At 34.3% G+C, this 23,019-nt stretch overlaps 6 protein-coding genes across 10 annotated transcripts; 3 read left to right on the top strand and 3 right to left on the bottom strand.

The window, feature by feature from the left end:
* Window positions 1-141: 141 nt before the first annotated feature.
* On the top strand, window positions 142-1,770 carry LOC108476748 (patellin-4-like). The gene is made up of 3 exons (XM_053030416.1): window positions 142-1,118; window positions 1,217-1,358; window positions 1,454-1,770. The coding sequence occupies exon 1, from the start codon at window positions 142-144 to the stop codon at window positions 985-987; it is 846 nt and encodes a 281-aa protein (XP_052886376.1). The 3' UTR covers window positions 988-1,118; window positions 1,217-1,358; window positions 1,454-1,770.
* Window positions 1,771-1,917: 147 nt separating this feature from the next.
* LOC108469384 (protein root UVB sensitive 2, chloroplastic) lies at window positions 1,918-4,787 on the bottom strand. The gene is made up of 10 exons (XM_017770277.2): window positions 4,592-4,787; window positions 4,379-4,513; window positions 4,111-4,199; window positions 3,934-4,018; window positions 3,658-3,717; window positions 3,469-3,562; window positions 3,290-3,387; window positions 2,979-3,158; window positions 2,664-2,786; window positions 1,918-2,578 (listed from the first exon to the last, which is right to left on the bottom strand). Exons 1-10 carry the CDS (start codon window positions 4,601-4,603, stop codon window positions 2,153-2,155), a joined length of 1,302 nt encoding a protein of 433 aa, XP_017625766.1. The 5' UTR covers window positions 4,604-4,787; the 3' UTR covers window positions 1,918-2,152.
* A 356-nt stretch (window positions 4,788-5,143) lies between these two features.
* On the top strand, window positions 5,144-8,694 carry LOC108453986 (uncharacterized). 3 transcript variants are annotated; one of them, XM_053030617.1, is made up of 6 exons: window positions 5,144-5,348; window positions 6,149-6,630; window positions 6,721-7,119; window positions 7,385-7,984; window positions 8,110-8,241; window positions 8,405-8,694. In XM_053030617.1, exons 2-5 carry the CDS (start codon window positions 6,169-6,171, stop codon window positions 8,239-8,241), a joined length of 1,593 nt encoding a protein of 530 aa, XP_052886577.1. In that variant the 5' UTR covers window positions 5,144-5,348; window positions 6,149-6,168; the 3' UTR covers window positions 8,405-8,694. The 3 variants fall into 3 exon arrangements, with proteins under 3 accessions (XP_052886577.1, XP_017607753.1, XP_017607761.1); XM_017752264.2 differs by having other exon boundaries at window positions 8,110-8,237; XM_017752272.2 differs by having other exon boundaries at window positions 5,144-5,342; window positions 8,110-8,237.
* A 357-nt stretch (window positions 8,695-9,051) lies between these two features.
* LOC108454002 (uncharacterized) lies at window positions 9,052-11,482 on the bottom strand. Of its 3 annotated transcripts, none has more exons than XM_017752299.2 (6): window positions 11,186-11,482; window positions 11,030-11,124; window positions 10,826-10,929; window positions 10,520-10,613; window positions 9,631-9,677; window positions 9,052-9,470 (listed from the first exon to the last, which is right to left on the bottom strand). In XM_017752299.2, exons 2-6 carry the CDS (start codon window positions 11,093-11,095, stop codon window positions 9,371-9,373), a joined length of 411 nt encoding a protein of 136 aa, XP_017607788.1. In that variant the 5' UTR covers window positions 11,096-11,124; window positions 11,186-11,482; the 3' UTR covers window positions 9,052-9,370. The 3 variants fall into 3 exon arrangements, with proteins under 3 accessions (XP_017607788.1, XP_017607772.1, XP_017607782.1); XM_017752283.2 differs by having other exon boundaries at window positions 11,221-11,469; XM_017752293.2 differs by having other exon boundaries at window positions 9,279-9,470; window positions 10,520-10,589; window positions 11,221-11,459.
* Window positions 11,483-13,244: 1,762 nt separating this feature from the next.
* On the top strand, window positions 13,245-14,155 carry LOC108488818 (uncharacterized). Its single transcript, XM_017793107.2, has 3 exons — window positions 13,245-13,439; window positions 13,522-13,580; window positions 13,893-14,155. The coding sequence occupies exons 1-3, from the start codon at window positions 13,343-13,345 to the stop codon at window positions 14,061-14,063; spliced, it is 327 nt and encodes a 108-aa protein (XP_017648596.1). The 5' UTR covers window positions 13,245-13,342; the 3' UTR covers window positions 14,064-14,155.
* Window positions 14,156-19,497: 5,342 nt separating this feature from the next.
* Window positions 19,498-22,819, bottom strand: LOC108462460 (inorganic phosphate transporter 1-4). Its single transcript, XM_017762429.2, has 2 exons — window positions 22,587-22,819; window positions 19,498-21,451 (listed from the first exon to the last, which is right to left on the bottom strand). The coding sequence occupies exon 2, from the start codon at window positions 21,400-21,402 to the stop codon at window positions 19,780-19,782; it is 1,623 nt and encodes a 540-aa protein (XP_017617918.1). The 5' UTR covers window positions 21,403-21,451; window positions 22,587-22,819; the 3' UTR covers window positions 19,498-19,779.
* Between the last annotated feature and the right edge of the window lie 200 nt (window positions 22,820-23,019).

Below are 23,019 nucleotides of genomic sequence, written 5' to 3' on the forward strand. Positions count from 1 at the left end.
AGATTTTGACGTAAATTTGGAGGTAGCCAGATACAAGATGGTTGGTTAGGGAAAAGCTCATCTTGGGTTTAAAAGCTTGAACAGAATCATCTTTTTTATTTGAAACTTTTCATCCAATCGTGATTCTTGCAAGCAAAAACCATGGGGAAGAACAGGGGTAAGATTCTGGACCAAAACATGGAGCTTCATATTCGTGAAGGTAATGAGAAAGAACATGAAGAAAACTATGAAGAACCTCTTTTGGTTCATGAAGATGAAAAGCTAATAAAAAGGGCTCTGATTGACTTCAAGTTCAAAGTAGAAGATGCGATGCATGGGAATTATCTGTTTGGGATCCCTGACACTCATCCCTGCCATAACCAGACCACAACGGAGATTGAACAGCTTAATGAGATCAAACTCTGGGGTGTATCTTTGATGCCAAGCAAACCCCACGAAGGGACCGATACCCTGTTGTTGAAATTCTTGAAGTCGAAAAACTATGTAGTCCATGAGGCGTTGGAGAAGCTTCGGAAGACGTTGGCATGGCGGAAGGACTTCAAGGCTGATGAAATTCTGGAAGAGAATTTGGGTCCTGAATTCCAAAAAGTGGCTTACCTCAATACCGTAGACAAGGAAGGTCGCCCTGTCTTTTACCATGTTTATGGCGATTTGAAAGACAAGCCAATGCAGTATCTTAAAAAAATGATATCAGAAGAGAATTCTGACAAGTTTTTAAGATGGAGAGTTCAACAAATGGAGAAGTGCATAAAAGAACTCAACTTTGAACCCGGTGGAGCTGACTCATTGATTCAGGTAATAGATTGGAAGGACTTTCAAGGACCTCACACTAAGGAACTTCGTTCTGTTTATCGAAAATGTTGGACGTTGCTTGAAGAACATTATCCTGGGATCATCCATCAATATGTAAGATCAAAACATACACATACAAACCATTATGTATACATATTCTTTGATGACTCATCATATTTGTTTATTGCTAATTAATGACAGATAATTGTAAACGTTCCTTTACGGTACTATGTATCCCAGTCGTTTTCTTCACGGTTGATAACTCACAAACCGAGTAACAAGATCATTTTTGCCAGACCAGGGAAAGTTACTGAGACTCTTCTGAGGTAAGAATATGTTATTTTTCTCTTTATTGGTTCTACGTTACTTTCCATTGTCATCTCATTTGCTTATATATATATATGTTTTGTTTGGGAACGAAAAGATTCATATCTCCAGAAAACCTTCTAATTGAATATGGAGGTCTCAAAAGAATCAACGACAGCGAGTTTTCGTCGGAGCACAAAGTGTTCGAGCTTAATCTCAAAGCACATGCATCAACACATATTGAAATTCCAGCCCCCGAGGTACAAATACAAAACCTAATGCAGCAAAATCACGACTGCGATTCAAATTCCTGTTTTGGGTTAATGTAACTTCGTTTTTTTAATGAAATGGTCAGGTTGGAGTGACAATAGTATGGGATGTAACAGTGGTGGGATGGAATGTAACATACAAAGAGGAGTTCATACCAGAGGATGAAGGGTCGTACCAGGTATTGTTGCAAGACAAGGAAAAGAAACGGGGGGAGAGACAGTGTGTTAGGAACTCATATTATATAAATGAAGGAGGGATGATCAGTATATTTATTCACAATCACATTAACAAGTGCAAGAAGGTTTTCTATAGATACAAAACCAAACCCACTGTTCCCACATATCTCTTGTATAAAACATAATACACTGTACGTATCTTAAATATAAAGTTCATTTGTTTAAATATGGCAATTGAAAATATTTTGTAGTTACACAAGTGTAATGAAACTTGAGTACTTAGAGATCAAACAAGGGTTAGCACTAAATTAAACTTTTCTTCATGCTTTAGCCCCGGATGTTAAATTCAATAGAGATTAGATGAGATAAAATATTAAACAACAAACAGGGATGATTTTTCCCTGTATTTTTAATTTCATAAAATTCCAATCCAAGTTAGTGCAAGTACACTAGAATCTACATGCAAATTACAAGCACATCACTACCTCTCTAAAACAAATGCAATCCTCTTTCTGAAAATGCAAAAGATGTCCTCGTATCTCTTTTTCCAGCTTAGTTTCAACAAATCAAAATCTATTACCTTAGAATAGGGTGTGAACTAAGAGATATCAAAATGCAAAACGGCTTCCCGTTCCGTCAAGAAAACGATCGGTATGCCAACCTTTAGCCTGTAGCTCACACAGGAATGGAGTGAAAATGCTGTTCATCTTGTCGTAAGCATCTTGCAACATACTAGCACTTGGCTCATGGAAGGACTTCTCCATGCTTGTGGCGTACGCAGCAACTAGCCAACCTCTCAGTGCATCTTCTGCGGTAGCATTATGTTCTAACAACATGTCAGTCCATTTATTTCCATGGCTCAAAACAAACTTCTCTTCCGGGAATATTTCTTTCCATTCCTGAAGCTTTGAAGGTTTGACAACCTTGTGCAAAGCCCTTCCTACTTTCACATTTCCAGCATCTTCGATTAGCCGTCCAGGAAATAGGAGGTCTTCCCGGTATCTGAGATCAGCAGGGCTAGATACCTTTCCAGTCTGAGTGAGTTCAATTGGAAAATCAGACAGATGAATAACCCTTTCAGGCATGTAAAAGTCAGGGTTCATACCATACAAAACAAACCTTTAGAAAATCAGCCACAATCATGGCAGTCCTCTGAGGATTCAATGTATTAATTGGTGCAGCTCGCATTTCTTCGACGACACTAAACACATGTATGATGGAAAGAAGAGGCCCAGCAATCAACTGCAATTTCTTATTATTATCAGCAATCCAAATTGCCATGAAATGACAAACACATGCAAAGTAAAAAGGACTCTAGAGGATACAAAACAGAAAGGATTAGCATGCAAGTCCAAAAGTTGCAGTACCCTTATCTTGATTCAATAACATAACTAAAATAAATGGCTGAAATTAGCACCAATATAATCTTAATACCTTCCCTTGCATTGATGAGCAAACAGTAGATGCCAACTGAATCCCAACACCTAACCCAACCACGTTGAAAAGTGTTGATATGGCCTCTCCTTTTGCAAATAGGTCACTAAGATTCCCTTCTTTGGCAAATGAAGAATATATTGGTAATCTAGTTGCCCTTGCAGCAACCACTGCCATTCCCTTCACATAGGGAAGTAAAATTCAATGAAGTACAGTAGTATTTAACATGTAGCTAAATATGCTCATCTTAGAGTAAACAGTAAAAGGAAAATTTTAGACGTAAAAGCAAAGTAATCACAAAGATTAATCACCTTTGCAAAATTACCGAGCCCTGCTACTTCAAGAAAAAGGTGAGGACATAAAGGTGAAAGAACTTCCAAACCAGTACCCAAATCATAGAGCACATCAGCTGCAATATTAAAGGCTTATTCAAATATTCAATACGACATGGGTAGCATTGACATTCAGCAGAAACTGAATTAAGACAAACCCAAAATTCTCCAACGTTTTGGTTCTGAGTCCATTCTTGCACCTAAATTACTGCATATGAGCTTTCCCATATGCTGCATTCCGTCTTTCAATATCTGCTCATCAACAAAATAAATGCAAACCTCTAGCCAAATAGTATGATTTGGAACACACATTCAGTATGAATTCTTCAACTAAAATAAAAGCTTACCCAGCTAACTGCAGTTGCCTGCGCAGGGGTAGGTCGCAAGCCTGCAGCAAATAAAAGTGACTGCAAAGGAGTGAGAAATGTAAGGAAATGACCTGATATATTAAGCTGGTAGTCAAATGCCAAGAAATCAACTAAATATCTTTGCACCCAAATATACAGAGTCTTACCCTGCCTCCCCACCACCCCCCCCTTTTTTTTTTGTTTGAAAATTTTGGCAACATCTATGAACTACTTTCACAAGGATATGCAGAATCCTTCTAGGTATGAGAAGGAGACCTGAGTCGATAAAACTGATAATGCTGCGCTTGTCATGTGTTGCAATGCCCGAAATTGTGTGTATCTAAGGTAACCCTCATTCACACTGTTCAAATCAAATACCAAAAATTAATAATTATGCACTCTCAGGCTGGTTCCAGTATCATAAATTCAACAAGTCAAAAGGAAGCATTTTACCTATAAGGATATCCAGAGGGGAAAAACTTATTCAGGAAAGATTCAACCACCCTATGGTATACTGGTCTTGAATCATTAACCACCTTCACCTGCAGCAAAAATAAAAAGAAACAACATTCATGAACTACCCAAACAAAAGAATCACAAGTAAAACAATTACTCGTTCAGAATGCCAAAATAAGAAATGAAAAAGAAAGATTAAATTCGCAGACCAAGTATATGTAAAATTGTCTGAATGTCAAGCTGAAGTTAAAGAGATAACACTCACAGAGAGGTAGCCGTCGGGTTCAAACTCATAACGACGAGAGACAGTATCGGAGGTCTCGAGCCAGTAAACTGGAACTTGGACTTGGGGTGCTTTAACTTCACCCGGTTCCTCCTTCGTTTGCCTCTTCAGCTTATCCTGTTTCATTTTGAATTGCAAAATAAAAATAAATAAATACAAAGGAAAATTCAAACCATGGGAAGTATGAAACGTTACCAGCAAATTCATTTGGAGCCAAAGGGAAGATAAAATATTGAAGGCGCGAGAATCGGGGGAAGTCCGAGCGGAGCAATCGAAAAGAGGGAGCTTTCCGGTTTTCACTTTCGACGATGGAGTTGCCTTTTGTTTTTTCTTTAATATGGGATGTGACTTACTACTATTCAAAACCCAAACCCGAAGATATGTTATTACCCGACCCGAATCCATTAACATTAATTAGTCTCATTAATTAATCCTCCTGCTAACAATTAAATTCGTAACTACGAGAGTTAAGTGAGATGATAAATATTTCTCCTATATTAATTAACGATTCAATTTTTGTCTTAAATATAGAGCAATTTTAAAATTTGTGACCAGCATCTACCCTTTAATTGTTTTATTGAATGTGCATAATTAGTTATTGAGCTAACTTCGATAGATAACTTGAGAAAATAAATTGAGTGAAACCAAAATAGATTGATTGTTTGTGATATTAAGCAACAAAGTAAGGACTAAATCCTTAATTTGTGCATCATATAGGGACTAAAAGCATAATTTACCTTTATATATATAAAATACTAAAAAAGTTAAACCCTAAGCTGAAGAAAAACTTTGAAGAAGTAATATCTTTCATTCCACAGTTCCTCTCAGTCTCAGCTTCCCTTGCCTACTTAGCCTCCGCCCACAGCCACGCCTCCTTTGCCGTTGTCGTTGGCTCCACCCACAGCTGAGCCGACAGCTACTGAAATTAACCCACACAATCATCACCGTAAGTGTAAGTTTTCTTTTGCTACTGAAATCTATTGGGTTAATCCTGTATTATATGTGTATATATAATTGGCATTTGGTGTATATATATTGGGAAAAAGGGAGATTTACTGCAGGTACTTAATAATTTTCTTTTGTACTAGCGCCGAAGCTTAGGATAATCACGTAAAAACAATGGTCTTGTTTTGTACCATATGTTTGCATAAAAGTGGATGAGCTTATTGGTGAAGCATTATAGTTTTTTTTGGAACTCCAGTCAATACATCAATTCGGTGAAACGTTATAGCTATTTTTTTTTTATTAAATCAGTGACGATTTCTAATTTTTTTCCCCAGAATATCTTGGGAAAATGGGAACATATTAGTATTTTTGTCAACTTTTCTTTTCTGTTTTCCGAGTATATTGCTCTTGTACAGAAATTTCAGTTTCTGGGTTAATTCCGTTAACTGACTGAACGTCCAATTAAAGCCAGATTGGTTATTGTGGTTTTCTTTAAGGTTGTTTTGGTTCTCGGTTCTCAATTTTTTCAAAGTTGATTAAGTCGGTTTTTGGAGTACTTTAACCAAACCAACTGACTGCTCACCTCTGTTCGGCTTACTTATTAGAATAGTTGTTGTATGGTCATGGGATGGGTAGTTCGGCTTAGCTTCAGCCCATGTTTTGACCCTAATGGCTGATTGAACCAGAAATGGAATTGCAAGCCTATTTGAGATTGTTGATTTGTGATGATAAATCTACTAAAAAAATTAGGGTTTATAGTGCACTAATAAATATAATATCTCTATTTTCATTGTTCCATTTTTTCAGTATCTGAAAAATACCTGATAATGGGAAAAAAGAAATTCATCGATAAAAAGAAATCAGCAACATTCCAACTACTTGCTCGAGACTCTTCTGATCCCAATTACAGTGACTCACCTGGTAGCGACCGAGTCTTTGTCCGAGTCGACAATAATCCTGTCTCCTTTGACACCGTCTTTGACGAAGATAATAATTGCTATAATAACTGTCAATATGATAACGAGGACTCTATATTCGCCGATGCACCCAATGACAATGGTGACAGTGGTGACGATTACGATAGAGTGTTGGGAAGCTCCTCTCATATGGTCGTGAACGATAAGGGTGCATTGCCGGAGAATGTCAGGAAGGAGATTTTGGAGCTAGGGTTTCCAGATGATGGTTACAATTATTTGATTCATTTGAGAGAGATTAGAAACACCGGTGGAGGCTCTGCTTTCTATCATAACCCTAAGTTCAAGCCTGACCAGCTTCCTCATGATGTTAAGGTTGGTTCAAGTTACCAGTGTTCTTTAAATAATTTTGTGTAATTTCTGATTAATTTATGTTTGATTGCTGTTTTTGTGTGTTATGCTCAGGCCTATGATGCTTCAAGAGTACAGATATCAAATTCAAAAGGGAATTATAATGAGAAATCAATTTACAGTGTTGCTTCAAATACACTTAATGCTAGGATGAACAAAGTGTTTGATCCTGAAGTGGCTGCTCTGCTTGATGATAGTGATTTGTTGCGTTTTGGATCTGATGTTGAGGATTTGGAGGAGGATTTCGTTGTTAGGGCAAACACTGGTGAAGAAGGGGAGGGTGATGAGAGTGGTAAGAAGTTGAATTTTGTTGAAGAATTTGAGTTTATTGATGCCAGTGTTAAGAATGCTGATACGAAATCCGGCAATCAAGAGATTGCAAATGAAGTAAGGAATTACCAAGGGGAAGAAAAGCCACGCTCCCGGCGCCTTTTGGATGAGCAATTCGACATTGTGAGTCTTTTTAGAGTAATTTATAGTCTATTTTGGTTTTCTTGATTCCAATTGTAATTTGTGCGTTTAGAACTTATGGAATTGAAGATTTCCTTTCAATTTAGGAGTTTTATTTCGAGAAATTTTAGTTATGTCTATTTTGTTTAGTGTATTTCCTTGAATTAGAATGTTGCATGAAGATTTTACCTTTTGCTTGCTTCCTTTTGATTGAACTTCAAGAACATGGTACTAATGATAATTTTATCGAATTCTCTGGTTATTGCAGCTTGAACTTAAAGAATATGGCTCTGATGACGACGATGATGATTGTGAGGGTTACATGGCTGAAGAAGAAGAGTTTCTGGCAGACAAGCTGAAAAATGTTCTAAATGAAAATGATATGGATGATTTGGAGCATGATGATGTATATAAAGCTCCTGCTGATTTATTGCATGGTAGTAAAAGTCCTAAAAGCAAGGAGCTAACTGCTGATATCATGCGGCGTTGTGCTGAATACGCCGAAAATTATGAAAATGAAAGTGAAGATGAAAAAGTGATGGTTGTGCAAGAAAGCAGCGGTGAATCAGAACAATTTGATTGTGAGAGCATCATCTCCACGTATTCGACCCTTGATAACCACCCAGGAAAAATTGAAGCTCCGGGGGTAACAAGGAAAAAGAAGTTAGCTGAAACTGTTTCTGGGGCTTTGAGTGCCAAAAGTCAGGTGATATCCCTCAGGGGAAAAGAAAAGCTCCCACTAGACTTTTTACCTAATAGCAGGAAGGCTACAGCAGAAAAAGTCAAGATTGCATGTAGCATAATACCCGAACAGCATAAGAGAAAGCAACATGGTCAGGAGACTAAGGAGGAAAAGAAAGAACGGAAGGTATCGTATCTATTTGCATGCGTGTTTTAATGGTGTTCAGCCCTATTTGCTTGGGAATGTATTTAATTGCTTTGAAATGATGTTTAATTTGTTCACTGCTGAATGGATGAATTATATGCTTTCAGCTTGCTATAAAAAAGGAACGAAGTGAAGCACGGAAAATGAAAAAGGCAATGAAAGAGCTATACCGGAGTGAAACCCAGCAAGCTCAGAAAGTAGCTGCTATATCTGGCCCATCTGCCATTCGATTAATGTAGGTAGTTTGCTGTTTTACAAATTTCACATTGTGTGGAATGATTGGTTTAAGTTGACAATTTTATGATCCCCTTTTCCAAGTATCATTGGTTTGTTTCTTGCAATCATAGACAATTAAGAGACAATTTGATTGATGGTTTGACTTTTGATTTTTGCTTTAAATAGGTGAATGTTGAGATGGCTGTTGTTTGAGGCAGTTTCTTCCATTGGGGTGCTCCTATTTGCTGCTCAGGTCTTGGAGCATCCATGGTTGGTAACCATTAAATTGTTAGTTTTCTTTATATTTGATACTTTTTGAGTTGAAAAATGATGGAAAGGATGGAAGAGCTCTGCTTTTACATGCATCTTTTTGGGTAGTGTGTCTGCGTCCGAATGTTACTTCAATATGTTTGTCCCTAAACAAACTTGGATATCTGCCTTTTATTGATTTATAAATTATACTACAAACTTGTATATATTTTGATATCTGGGTTGCTAGAATATTTTATTTTTCTTTATTTTTAACATCAATTAAATTCATAGACCGTTGCTTGGTCGAGATCTTATCACTATAACATTTTCACGGAATTGAAGTAATATATATTCATTTACTTCCCTAATTGCAAGTCTACTTGAGATTTTGGTGATTTAAGAAGCTACTATTAAATGCAAGATTAGCAGGCAATTCAACACTGAAACCCAATTTAGCTTTAAAATTCTAGATTATTTAGCAATTTATTGTGTTCCAAACCAAGCATATAATCATCCAAATTCAACCAAAAGCCTCAAGTTTTTAAGGTTTTGGCCCCCTTAGAAATAAAAAAAAAAAAGGATCCAAAGCAAGTAGAATCTCTGTTAAAATGCTGAGTGGAACAAAACAAGATGAGACTAGTTGCCAGAACTAGCCCAGAAGATTCAGACCGTAAAGTGTCATTCACATTATCACTCAACATTCTGCCCATATGAACCCCTGATTCGATTTTGAGCACCATGAAAAACCAAAATCATTTTTTCATCTGGCATACTTGAAAATCATGTAAATAACATCTGCTATCACCGGTTGTTATGATACGAAAAACATCTAAGATTGGACATTAAAGCTTGAAAGCATTAAGGCAAGGCCAAAAAGTACTTTGTTAGATTCAACTCATTTCATAAAGTCACATCAGGATCATCATCATAGTCATAATCTGGTTCACTGAAGTGTCGCATTTTCTTTGCTTCTCTACCTCTTCCCTTCTTCGGTTTTCCTCTGTAAAAAACAAAATTAATGCATTTAATGCCCATTGGCAAAGTAAACTTGATCCTTAGACCGAACAGGACCAGTCTAATTTCCCACCTGCTAAAACGCACACACACAACAACAATAATAACAAACAATAAACATCAAGAAGGGAAATGTGTTGATGCACCTGCATATTACAGGCTCACCATCTCTAGCAGTGGCAATCTCTTCAGCCTGAAAAAACAACAATAGCAGCAAAAAATCAGTCGGAAAAACCTCACAGTGAACAAAATTCTGAAGAAAAAAAGTTGTACACATCTCCAGCTTCTTCGAAGTTACTGAAAATAAGCTGCAGTAAAAGAAAACTACTTCATTGAGAATTTTGCCTTTCATGTATCCATGAAGAGTTATTCCCATGTATACATATATATGTAGTCATAGTAATTCTAATATCCATCACTCTTTAAATAAAGTGCTGACATGTTTGAAATTGCAGCAGGATCTGCATACTTGAAATGGCCTTAATCAGCCGGTTATAGATCTAGTTTGAAACTTTTGGTAGGATTTTCTGTAGAATGGGCATCAATACATAATTTTGTTGCACTAATAGCAATATGAATCTTGCACAAAGTTGCAATCAGTTGATGAACTCCTTGTGGGTACTAGAATGGTTGTTGCTCAATCTGTACCTGAGTATGCGATAGTAATGCAAGATGATACGAGCCCCTCGTGAAATGAGGATAAAAAAGAAACAGGAAACACCCCCTCCTTTACAACCAAAGAAAATGCTATAGATAAAATGCAAAGGCTATCTCGTTTATATTCTAACATTTTCATCCTATTAAAAGTCATAAATGCTTATAATGGACATGCAAAATCCTACATAAAGTAAGGCAACTTGACATTGCCTATAGCCCCATTCTTCGGTTATAACAATGTAATCAGTTAGGTCCAAGCAGTTGGAGAAATCAATCTCATGTACTTCACTTCAATTGACATGAACAGGAAGTAGCTATGCCAGCAAACAAGAAAAAAAGAAAAGGATGGAAAGCAACTTAATAAAGAAGAATACGCACTGCCGGAGAAGCGACCGAAGATAATGAGAATAGCCTGTCTTCAGGCTGGAACTTCCTGGACCGCTTTGAGCTGCAAATCAACTTCAATAAATGGCTGAAGCATAACATACAAATCCCTAAGACAAATTTACATTTAATTGAATTCATCTCAGGGAATTTCAGACAATGTCTAGGAATGGAACATTAAAAAGTTCAGTTTTTGCAGATTTAAATCCTAAACAAGCATAATATAAAATATAACATTAGATAGGCACATAAGTAGAGGAAAAACATAAAGGAAAAAGTGTTAAAGCAGGCATTCCATACAGGGCAGTGTTCTTATTAGATGAAGAGAGGAACCCCTCAAAACCTTTCAAAACATTGCCGCATTGACCTGTATCCTGTAAATAACTAGTCTCCATATCGTACACCTGCATTTAGCTTTCCCACTTACATTCAAAACCAGAAACAGTGATGTAAAATATAATCTAATTTGAACCAAATTGGGGGGAGGGGGGAATATGAAATTACTTGTCTCTCGATGTTTCGAAGCTCTTCTTGAAGCTTAGCTCTTCTACTAAGCAAAGTAGCCAGCATAGCTGACGGGTTTGATGATCCTCTCTGACCTGAAAACCAAGATTTCAATTCTTCTTTAATAAGAAAAGCAATCGAAATTAAAACATTTACCTAGAAAAAAAAGAAGAATGTATCGTAACGGCTACCATTGTGATCCATATTTTAGCGCGAAAAAACTTTTGAGATTATTTAGAACCCTAAAAATCTAAAACTAGGGTTTCTCCCAAAATCTTGATTATGAAAGCTTTGTCGGACTCGGACCGGGTTCCGAAATTCAAGCGTGGTTTGAAGGAAAAAGACCCCGTTTTCCAAAAGGGTCCGAATTGTCTACATCAGGTTGTCAGATCTTCTAGCCAATACAATTTCTCCATTTGTACCGAGTTTGATTATTAGATGGGGTTAGCTTTAGAAATACCCTTTTTTTTTCTATAATAGAAAATTTGATACGAGGCAACTAGAAGACCAAGAGATTGAATGGATGATGACCTCTTGGACGGCTGAGATTCGCCTAATAAATTGGTTTGAAGGTAAAAAGTAAACAAAAAAAAAAAAAGTTGACTTTTTATTTGACGATTCTCTTTTCATTGCGTGGTCTGTTGTGGTTCCGCTGTTTTGAGGCTCTAGGCTATACTTACGTCTACAACTTTTCTATAGGTCGGGTTATTTGTATATATTAAAAGATTCGCTTGAAAATCTGAGTAATTTAAGTAAAAATATAAATTTAAAAATAAATTTAAATAAAAAGTATATATTAAAAGTTTCGGATAATAATTTTTTGATATAGGCTCAGCTTAGCCTAAATCTGATTAAAATGTTTTTCGCTTCTGTTATTTTGTTCTTATACTATTATTATTTTGTTGTTATTGTTTAAATATTATATAATTCTTATTTTATTGTCAATTTATTAAGAAATATTTATTTTAATGCTTTTAATGTATTTGATGTATTATGTTTTTAAATTTGTTTATATATATATATATATATAATTTTTTTTTACATGGGTAGGTTCAGTTGAGCTCGAGTTTAGCTTTTTTATTTGGGATGGGTTTAGGCAAAATTTTAGGTCTATTTTTCGAGTTGGGCCGGGCCCATGTCTACAAAACGAGTCTAAATTTTTGCATCAACTCGGCCTGGCCTAACCCATGAAGTTATGTGGTAAAAAGAGATTGTTGGTCTCTCTTTTTTTTTAAAAATAAATTGATAAGTTTAGTAATTTACATATTTATCTAGTAGATAAATTACAAGTTATATTTAAATAAAATATTGATAACTTGTAGACCTGTCCATGGGCCGAGCTGGGAAGGCCTGCCTGAAAAAAGAGAGAGTTTAGGTAAAAATATAAGCCTGAAAAATGGGCTTAGGCAAAAAATAAAATTTTTTGTCCTCAAGTAACTTTTTTTTGCTATTTTCTCACTGTTTTACTGTTATTTCACTATTATGTTACTACTATTTTATTGTTATTATTTGGATATTGTATAACTCTTTCTTTGTTATTAATTTTGCTACTATTTTAGAGGCATTTGTTTGTTAATTGCACCCATCTTAGTGTTGTTTAGGTATAAAGACTTTTTTAAATTTATTTTCAATTTGTTGGAAAACATTTATTATAATATTTTTAGTATTTTTAATGTATTGTATTTTTAAAATTTTTTATATAAAAATAAAATAAAAATTTTAATATGGGCAGACCAATCCCAAATTTAACATCTATAACCCGGGATGAGCTTGGGCAAAAATTAGACCCATTTTTAGGCCGGGCTTAGAATTTTGTTAAGGCCCTACCCGACCCATAGATTGGTCTAATAATTTACATATATATCTAGTAAATTTCACTTTTTTTTCAAAACACATTTTTATTTTGTTATTAAATAAATGAAAAAAAAGTTTTTATTCTAAAATCTATATTGTTTTCAAAAATTTCCTCAAATAAAAACTCTAGAAATTATAAAAAAATATATCAATACTTCACGTTTAAACCTTTTTAAAGTATGAATTAATGGGTAGGATTTTATTCCTCATTTTAAAATAAAATATATGGAAGGTGTTGATTCTCTGAGTTGTTGTAAAACTGCTTACCATTTCTAATATTCTTACCATAATTGACAACAAAAACCATAGCATTTACTAATTTAAAATTAAATTAAAATTTTAAAATAATTGACTTAATTTAATACTAATGTGAAATCAACTCTATATAAAGTAGTAATTACCAAGTCCACCATCACCAAATTTCTTCTTCTTTTCTCATTTTTTTGTTTATGAATCAGCATGGAGAAGAAAGGTTTTAATGTTAGATTGATGCTACTTTTTCTGGGTTTATGTTGCCTTATGATTTCTTCTGCTGCTGTTCCTATAACAAATAAGGGTAATATCTTAATTTTTAAGTTTGGGGTTTTTTTAGTTAATTAATTTATACAAAATTTGTTCTGTGTAATATATTTATATAGGAAATCTCAACTCAAACAAGGAATTATTCCCTTCTTCCGTCCAAGATTTACTTGTTCAGGTCATTTTTCTATCTTTCAAATCTTAAAACAAAAGAGGATGCTTTCGAATAACTTTTTGCTTTTTAGGGTTAGTTTACAATTACTTCTTAGAAGCATTTTTGCGTTAAAATACACTTTTAATCTTTTTAAAAATGCTTTTGGGGACAAAAAATTGTGTTGCAAAAGCACTATTTTGGCCAAAAGTAGAAGTAGAAAATTTTAATATTTTCTCAAAAATATTTTTGAGAAGTAATATTAAATTAGCACTTAAATTACATTAGCTGAATATATATAAATTTAATAATAAGATTGTACAAGATTCTATTTTGCAGGATGTGGAAAAATCAATCGAAGCTGAGGAAATGTTTGGGGAATATTTAGGACATGATTTCAATGGAGAAAGGATGCTAATGGAAATCACAGATTATGCACCAACTGGTGCCAGCCACAAGCATGATCCCTTTTCACCTCCACCCGAAAACAAAAATACTCTAAAACTTTAAACCCTAATTTGTTAATCTTCTTATCCAACAATAGCCCTATTTATTGTTAAAAATTAAAAGAAAATCAATATTAATATTTTATAATTAAGAAATTGTTTTTTTTATGGAATGGTAATTTAGTTAGAGTGAATAAATCAAATTTAAAAATTATAATGAAAGAAAAAAAAAATCCACAACTCCTAAACTTATCAACCTATCGTTTAAACTTTCAATTCGTTTTTAAAATAGCAATTTACTTAATATCAAAATTAACACAAGTCAAAAGCTGTCTTTTTATTAGGATTTATTTGACATTTATTTTCTCATTATGCATGCTTGTGTGCTATATTTTTTTGACAATATAAACCGGTAAGGCTTAGTTCGTCGATCCAATCAATCTGATCGGTTTGTCCAGTTCACTTAAATATAATATTAAAAATTCATAAAAAAAAACTAAAATCTAGTTCAAGTGAGGTTTTACTCTATTTAACTGATTCGTACTAGTTTTTGGATCAATCAAGTCAAAACCCTTCTCCGAATTGATCTGATCCAACCGAAACAACATTGATTTTTCTTCAATTTTTGAATGGTATTTAAAAAATCGGTTATAAAATATGTTTTCAATTTTCATTCATGCAAACATGTCATAATACAGATAGCACTTGTACAGACACAAACACCACTTGTAGTCTCACACAAACATTTCATAATACATTTAACATTATAAAGATTTTCTTTTCTATATAGAATAAATAGTTAAATAATTTTAATTTATACAAAATTAGATATTCAAAAATCTACGATAACATGACATGAAATAAAAATGACATATTAAACAAAAAAGTTATGAATGATAGCATGAGTTAACAACAAGTCCAGTAAGGCCATGATGATGACCAAGCTTATTGAATATGTAACAACTCAATTTCCAGGGGTATCAAAAAATGCAGTTTTGGAACTCTGTTTTTCATAAACCGAGTCTGTTAATATTAAATAGATATATTTACAGAGTTATTATATTATTTAATTGAAATTTAGTTAAGCAATTTAGCAAAAAAGTGGTTAATAAGGCTTAGAGACTAAATTGTAAAAGTTTAATCATTATAAATTTTAATTAGAATAAGACTTGGGGACTTTAATAACAATTAACCAAAGGATTAAAATGGGAAATAAACCAATTCTAAATAAATGATAGTGGGATGTGATGTTAATTGTAATTAGTTTAAGTTAATTAAAGATTAAAGCTTAATTAAGCATGATTAAGTTAATTAATTAATCTTAATTAAAATTAATCATAATATATATAGGAAATGTTAGTGGAAAAAGATGGAAATCTTCAACCTTTCTCATTATCCACCATTTAAGAAACGTTTTGAAAACCTAAGTTGACATTCAATTTTAATTTCAAGTAAGTCTCTAGCCATTTTTCTTTGATTTTTATGTATTTTTTTTATCATGGGAACTTGATTAAGGTAACTCATGGATCAATTTGATCAATTGGTGAAATTTTGGTAAGTTTCCATTGTTGAGAATTGAATGATTTAGGTGTGAAATTGATAGAATTTAAGCTTAATTTACGAAAAGGGATTAAATTGTAAACCTTAATTGTTAGTTTCGTACATTAAGGACCAAACTGAACAAAATACAAAACTATTATAAAAATTAAAAAGGAATATAAAATATAAGGTCTTTAATGAATAAATGTGAAATCGAATTTTAATCCGAAGCTTTAGAATGAAAGTTATGCTAGTCCCGATTTTAGAGACTAAATTGAATAACTTGCAAAATATGCATGAATTAATATTTGGTTGTGAATCGAATGGAAATTGATTATTTGATATGTTTTGTGAATATACGTAGCTAATGTCGAAGTGGAACATTCAAGAAGGAAAGGAAAAGCCAAAATGATCGACGAGTGATCGAAAACTCTAGTTTGTACATTTATGACTTAAGGTCGTATTAATTGATTGCATTTTCATGTTATCTGCACATGGGAATGTCAAGGTGAGTATATAGTGGTAAATTATACTATTGGAGTGAGCTTGAATGTGAATTACCGAGATAGATGACTAAATTGAATAAAATGTAAAATAACATGAATTGCTTGAATTATGATATGTGCTATGAAATTGGGTGAAAATGTATAGAATGATATGAGATATATTTGACATGTTAATAAATTGGACTGTGATAGTGGATTTTACTGAGAAATGATACATGTACTAAATTATAAACGGAATTGAACATTGGTACCCTAGTAACTAGTCGAGCTGAGTTGGATATAGTTGGTATGCCATAGGATTGATTTGTGTGTGGATTATGTGCTAATGCCCCAAGATGCACTTCGTGAGGGGGGATGCATTATGTGCAGTATGCATTTTGTGCACTAATAATGTGTTTTATGCACCAATATACATGTTACATGCCAGTTATCCTACTTCGGTTTATTTGATAATGCACTTCGATGCCAGTTTGGTGTGTTGGTGGGACAGTCCAACTATTCGTTTAAGTCTGAGTTAGATTAATAAGAGTTGCAAAATGTAAGTTTGGTAAACAATATGAATGTGATAACAATTGATGTTATTGGACTAATTTATGCTTAAATATGAGTAGAATACTGAAATCATATAGTTGATTATGCAAATTAAAAGAAAATGAGCCCTGGATGTCGAGACAAATGCGAATTAGTTGACAAACTCCATAAATGAGTTGAATGGTATGAAATAAAAGTAAAAGAGATTATTGCCATGGAACATGAGTAATATGGTGTTAATAAGATGTGGTAAAGTTACATAATTATGTGTTTGATTCTTAATATATATTGAAAGATTGGTAAACGATAAACAAATTGGAATTGGTCATTTATGTGCATTGTTGGATAAGTTGGTTGATAATGTCTTAGTATGCTTACACATATAGATTGATGATGGAAAATGGTTGACATTTTGGAACATGATTTGGTTAGATATTGAGCACATGTATGCATGATTTGTCTTGAAACATATTGTTAATGCTTATGTTATATGTATCTATTTTCTCAGCTATGGTTTGTTTGTTTCGTATGTTGGTACAAGTATTCTCAAAGCCCCGGGAAAGTGAAGTTAGCATCTAGACAATAGCATCGATTCAACCTAAGTTTGTATAGTCTTTTCCATTTTGCCAATGGCATGTACCTAGGGATGTTTTACTCAATGTTAGAAATGGTCAAAAATGGTTTGTATATAAGTTGTGAATATGTGAGTTTGCTTATAATCATATAAGGAATTGATATTGATGCTTTAGTAACTATGTTTTAAGTTTGAACGTTGGAATATCTTAATTGGATCATTGAGGCCAATGGTCATTATGTATGTTGAGTTTTTGTCATTGGAAAATAGGGGATTAGTATTCTGCCTTCAATGTTGCGACTTCACTTATTGAATGTTCAGAGATCAGGCCATCTCGTCGCGACGTCGATATTATTTTATTTTGAAAACTTTTCAATTTGATTCTCAGGTTGGGAAGCTTGGCTACTGTTTTCAATATCGTGACACCAAGCCTTAGAATTCAAGACACCCACTTGAAATACTTTGAAAACTTTTTAGTTTAGTCCTAGTTCGACCCTAGGATGGTATTGAGTTTTCATAAGCTCGTATATGACCCAAAATGACATATATATATTGTGTTTTAAGCTTGTAATACTTGTAACTAAATGATTAAAGATGAAAATTGTATGTAATCGATTGTAGTTGCTTCAACAACGAATGTGATGTCTTGTAGTTGAGACCCAACGATTGTGGTGTTACAGAGTAGCAAAGCCCAAGAAGAAGCTCTCGACCGAAGGTGCCCTTTAGAAGGTTGAATGATTATATACTGAGTGCCATGTCAGCTGAAGGCAGGTCAGAGGCAATCTAACGGTACTAGCAAGAAGGAATGGTAGATATTACTTATAGGGAATAGTTGAAAAATTGGGTTCAAAAAACACAACGGAAAATAAGTTTAAGGAAACATGGAGTTTTAAAATTTTTCCCCAAAATAAGAACTTGGTTGTGTTATCTAAAGAAATAAACACTTGATAAAAAAGGTACCTTTATGGTTTGTTTAGGATGAACGTTTCGATCAAGTAATCTTTTCCATTATCTTCAAGCTTACGTCTGTTGGGTGTGAGCTTGCTTCGAATCAATTTTTTTTTCACAAAATTACCAGTGGGGTAATTTCGTAATTTTTCCAAACTTCTAGGGTCAAGTTGTAAATAAAAAGAATATTTTTAAAAATATTCTAAAATAATTTCTTCAGAGAATGACTCATACTCTCTTTATATAAGAGGATAATGCACTTTAGCATATTCAAACCTGCATCCTCTTACACTAACAACAATATTAATGTCAAGTGAACTAAGACCCAATCAAAACATATATATAATTCTAACTAAAAATGAAGTTTCACAACTCCCTAAACATAGTCCAACTCCCTAAATATATTTTTTTCACGTTGATAAAGTTAATTGTAGTTTTTTTTCCATCTATTTTAGGGTGATTTTTCAAAACAATGTAAGTTCAAAGATTAAAATAGATGAAAAAATAAATTAAGAGCTAAAATGATTTTTTTTTGTAAAGTTGAAAGGCCGAATAAACAGTGGTAGGTCTTGACATTAAGTTTTGGGTGTAACTAAAATTTTTAAAAACTTTGAATTTTTTTTTTAAATTTTAAAATTTTTGATAGGTTTAATTAAAAATTTTAAAAGATTTTATGAAATTAAAAAAAATTAAGAGTTTAATTGGAATTTTATTTTATTTTAAAAAAGTAAAAATAATTTTAAAAATTGTGGGCCTAACGAGGATGGCCTCTGCAAATAAGTCATTATCCCCTTGACAAGAGGCATGTCCTCTTGACTTTTTCAAATAAGTCAACATGTACACGCATTTCTCATGGTGCAATGCCACTCCCTTCACAACGGAGTTGGTTTCTGTTACGAAAATAAATATTAGATAAAGTTGCACTCTATGGATAGGTTTTCGTATTTAATGGGACCAATTTATTTAAATCTTATTTAAAAGTTCAATTTTTTTTTTTGTTTCTGCTTTCCATTAAAATAGTGTTTTTGTAAAGTTTTTTTTTTTCGAAAAGTATAAATTTTTTTATTATTTATGTTTCAGTCAATTTCGTTGGCTGTAGGAAGGAGATTAGGGTGTTTTAATTAGATGGATGAGTTTGCCTTGGCTCAACGTTATTGCTAAATTGAATGCAACCAAAGAATCAAAGCACTGTGTTTAAAGTCTTGACACCATCTTTGAAATCCTTTGTTCCAACATCAAAACAAGTAATCAAAGTCAAAGGGGAGCAACTAATGGCTTACATAGTTACTCACCTCGACTTATGTGGCTGTAAGTCGAGGCTTTGAAAGGGCTTTTGTCATATAATTGAACACCTAACCATTGGTTGAAAAAGATGGCATAAACAGACAGATTGTGACGTATTTAGTTTCACCTCATTAACAGAATCTCAACCTTCATTTCTGGGTTCAATTCTGATGGCTGTTCTTCACAAAGCAATATGTTGGTAAATGCAAACCATGGGACTTTTTCTATTATAACTCTAAAATTTAAGGTACTGAAACTGAAAAACTATTTAAGTCGGAAGAAAAAAAGAAAAAGAAAAAAAGAAGTGAACTGAAACTTTGACATCTTAAACTTGACTATATAGCAGCATATTCAGGGCTTTACAACGGTGTTCAAGAACTGGTTCATTAGTCCATGCCTTAAGCAACTGGAGCTGTCCTGCGGCCACTAGATGATGGCGGCTCTGCCTCTCCTTGTGGTTCTTTTTCTTCGTTCTCGCCTGACATTTCTTCTAAAGATTTTCCTTTTGATTCTGGCACCAAGAAAGTGAAGAGGAAGCCCAAGGCATTGACTACACCTAATACTATAAGTGAATTCTTCACCCCAATGCCTGCAGGGTACCCTGCATCTGCCTTGGCTTTATCCTGGTTCTGAGCTAAATACAAGAACCCGAATGCGCCAACAATAGCACCAAGCTTTCCCGAGGCTGCTGAGATACCGTGGCAGGTGGACCTCAACCTTGCTGGGAAAATCTCGGCTGGTACGACGAAAGTGGTGGCATTAGGTCCGAAATTCGCAAAGAAGAAAGTCAATGAGTACATAATAACAAAGCCGATTCGATTTTCCTTGTGGGTCCAGTGGTCATACGGGATAGCCAGTGCAAACATAAACACAGTCATGAAGAAAAATCCCATTAATTGGATGGCAAATCTTCCCATCTTATCAATGAAAGCCACTGTGAACCAGTAGCCTGGTACAGTGCTGCAAAGAGCAATCAGTGTTTGTGCCCTTGCAATTCTGTAAACTTCATCAATGGCATTCATGGACTTTGCAGAAGGAATCCAGCCAATAGCACTAAAGATATCCTTTTGGAACAAATTCTGGCTGTAGAATGCAATGTCAAGCAAGAACCAAGTGCTTGTTGTTCCAAGCAAGTGAAGCCCATGACGTCTAGCAAACTCCTTAGTAAACAAACCGAATCCGGATTTCTGCTCTTTTGTTTGCTCAGTCTTTTGTGGCTCAGCCTCAATGTCCATCTGTAGGACCTTTGACATATCAGATGCGGCCTGCTTTGCATTCTTAGCAACAAGTGCAGTGTAACGAGCAGTTTCAGGCATCTTCATCCTCCAATAGTAGGTAAGAGCAGCCGGGAGTGCTCCAACCATCAAAATAATACGCCAAACATAGTCTGCTTGCGGAACCGTGGAGCGAAGCGCATCAACCTCATACGATGGAGCTTCAAACATGGCGTTGAATGAAGAGGATAATATAATTGCAAAAATACCACCTGCTAAAATTCCAAAACCTTGCATTGCAAACACTGCCGCAATGAAAGCCCCGCGAGTCTTCTTGTTAGCATATTCAGACATGATGGTGGCAGACAGTGGATAGTCACCACCAATGCCAAAACCAAGCCAAAACCGGAAGAAGCAAAGGGTTGCCATGACAGATTTAGGAGTATGACCAAAAGAGAGACCTGATGCAACAGAGCATATGACCATGAGCATTAGAGTCATACCATACACCTTCTTTCGGCCTAGCTTATCACCAAGCCAACCAAAGAAGAGCTGGCCTGCTAGTGTTCCGCAGAACGCTACACCATTAACTGCAGCCGATACATTGGGAGGCAAACTTCCAGGCTTCTCCGCACCATCAACATGATAGTATATGCGGCCAAGCAATTTGGTGACAAGAGATATGCAGAAGAGATCATATGCATCAGTGAAGAAACCCATCCCAGCAATGATGATAGCTGTGAAATGATACCATTGTGTTTTGGCTACATCAAGAGCATTAAGCACCTGCAATTGTTCTCCCGCCATAGCTACCTAGCTCACTCACAACCTTCTTTTATCTATGCTATCTCTTACTCTGCAAAGATATATATAGGCACAGGTTACAACCAAATAAAATAAAATATTTAATAAAAATATCATTTTCCACTCTAGACTTTTAAAGCTCTTGTCTGACTTTCCTTAGCCAACTTGATTATCCTACATCTAAACATTAGGTAGATTCATACACCAATAATTTGTTACAATTACAAGTACCATATTAACCCTCATATATTTATATAAACCCAAACAAGTCATATTCACACTAGGCCATCACCATACCTATAGTTATACCCTCATATATATATATAAACCCAAACAAGTCATATTCACACTAGGCCATCGCCATACCTATAGTTATACTCATAGCCCTCCCAACTAAATATACAAGGGAGACCATACCCCTATGCTAAGCAGATCATGTGGAAGTCAGTCAACAAAATCCTATATAAAGTAAGAAACAAAAGACACGCAAGAATAAAAATTATGATGAATATTCGGGGAATATTATTCTAAACAGGCTGTTTAAAACGATTCCTATGAAAGGTATGGTGAGGAAAGGATGAAGTAGTTGTAGGAAATTTCCATTCTTTTTAACTCTTTCAAAGTCTGATTTCTCACTAAAAGTAAGAAAAAACCTTTTTTTACTTTGATTCTTACAAAGTCCAAGGGGGATGGAAAACGTATTATTATAGAACTGAAAAACCCCAAGAATATAAATATTATATTAAAAACCAAACATTAAAATAATGTGATTCTATGTTATCAATAAAGTGTTGCAGACAGATCCAAAAGTTTAGATACGAACCAAAAACCAGGATGAATATCAGTCTTTTTTGCATGATTTACAAAAATCCCATAAAACCATTAGGAAAAAGATCTGAAAAAATGGCTAACTGTGAATAATAGAATCAAATCAAGACCCTGACAATAAACTGGGGTATATCACTTTTAACAAAATGGAATCATGCAAAGAAAAAGAAAACCCAGATGCATTAAAAAGCTATTTCTTGTCCTCATTAAGAAAAGGCAAATCCCATTTGCATGCATGAACCAATAAAGAAAAAGAACTGAGAGCAACCATAGGGGTAAAAGATCAAAAACAAGAAATACATAAACATGGAGAGGGAGATAAAAGAGGGGTTTAAGCATCATAAGTTTGTAAAACTAACCGGTGTTTTTTCCGTCTGTTTCTAGAAGAAGTGAGAAAAAGAGGGCAACGAAGAGGATGGGAGGCAAGTGAAAGAGCATGGAAGAGTATTTATAATAGAGGGGGAAGCAACTTAAGAAGTCGACATATTCCGAATGGCAATCGGTATATTCCTCTAATTGTTTGTATAATATTAGAGATTCAATCGTGATACAATTCAATCCTCCCACTATGACTCTGACTCTGCCTTTTTCACCTTTTTCCTTTCCAATTTTTTTTTTCCTTTTATGCACTAATTATTACTTTTATTTTTTGGGATTGCATTTTAATTTTTAACAACCAAAAAGATTTTCTCTTACTAAATTATAATAAGACAGTAAAACCCGTATAACTAATATAATTAACGTGACTCAAATTCTAATTACACTTAGAGTGATGAACATTTTTTACTATTA

Source organism: Gossypium arboreum, chromosome 7 (genome assembly GCF_025698485.1).
Source record: "Gossypium arboreum isolate Shixiya-1 chromosome 7, ASM2569848v2, whole genome shotgun sequence".
NCBI lineage: Eukaryota > Viridiplantae > Streptophyta > Magnoliopsida > Malvales > Malvaceae > Gossypium > Gossypium arboreum.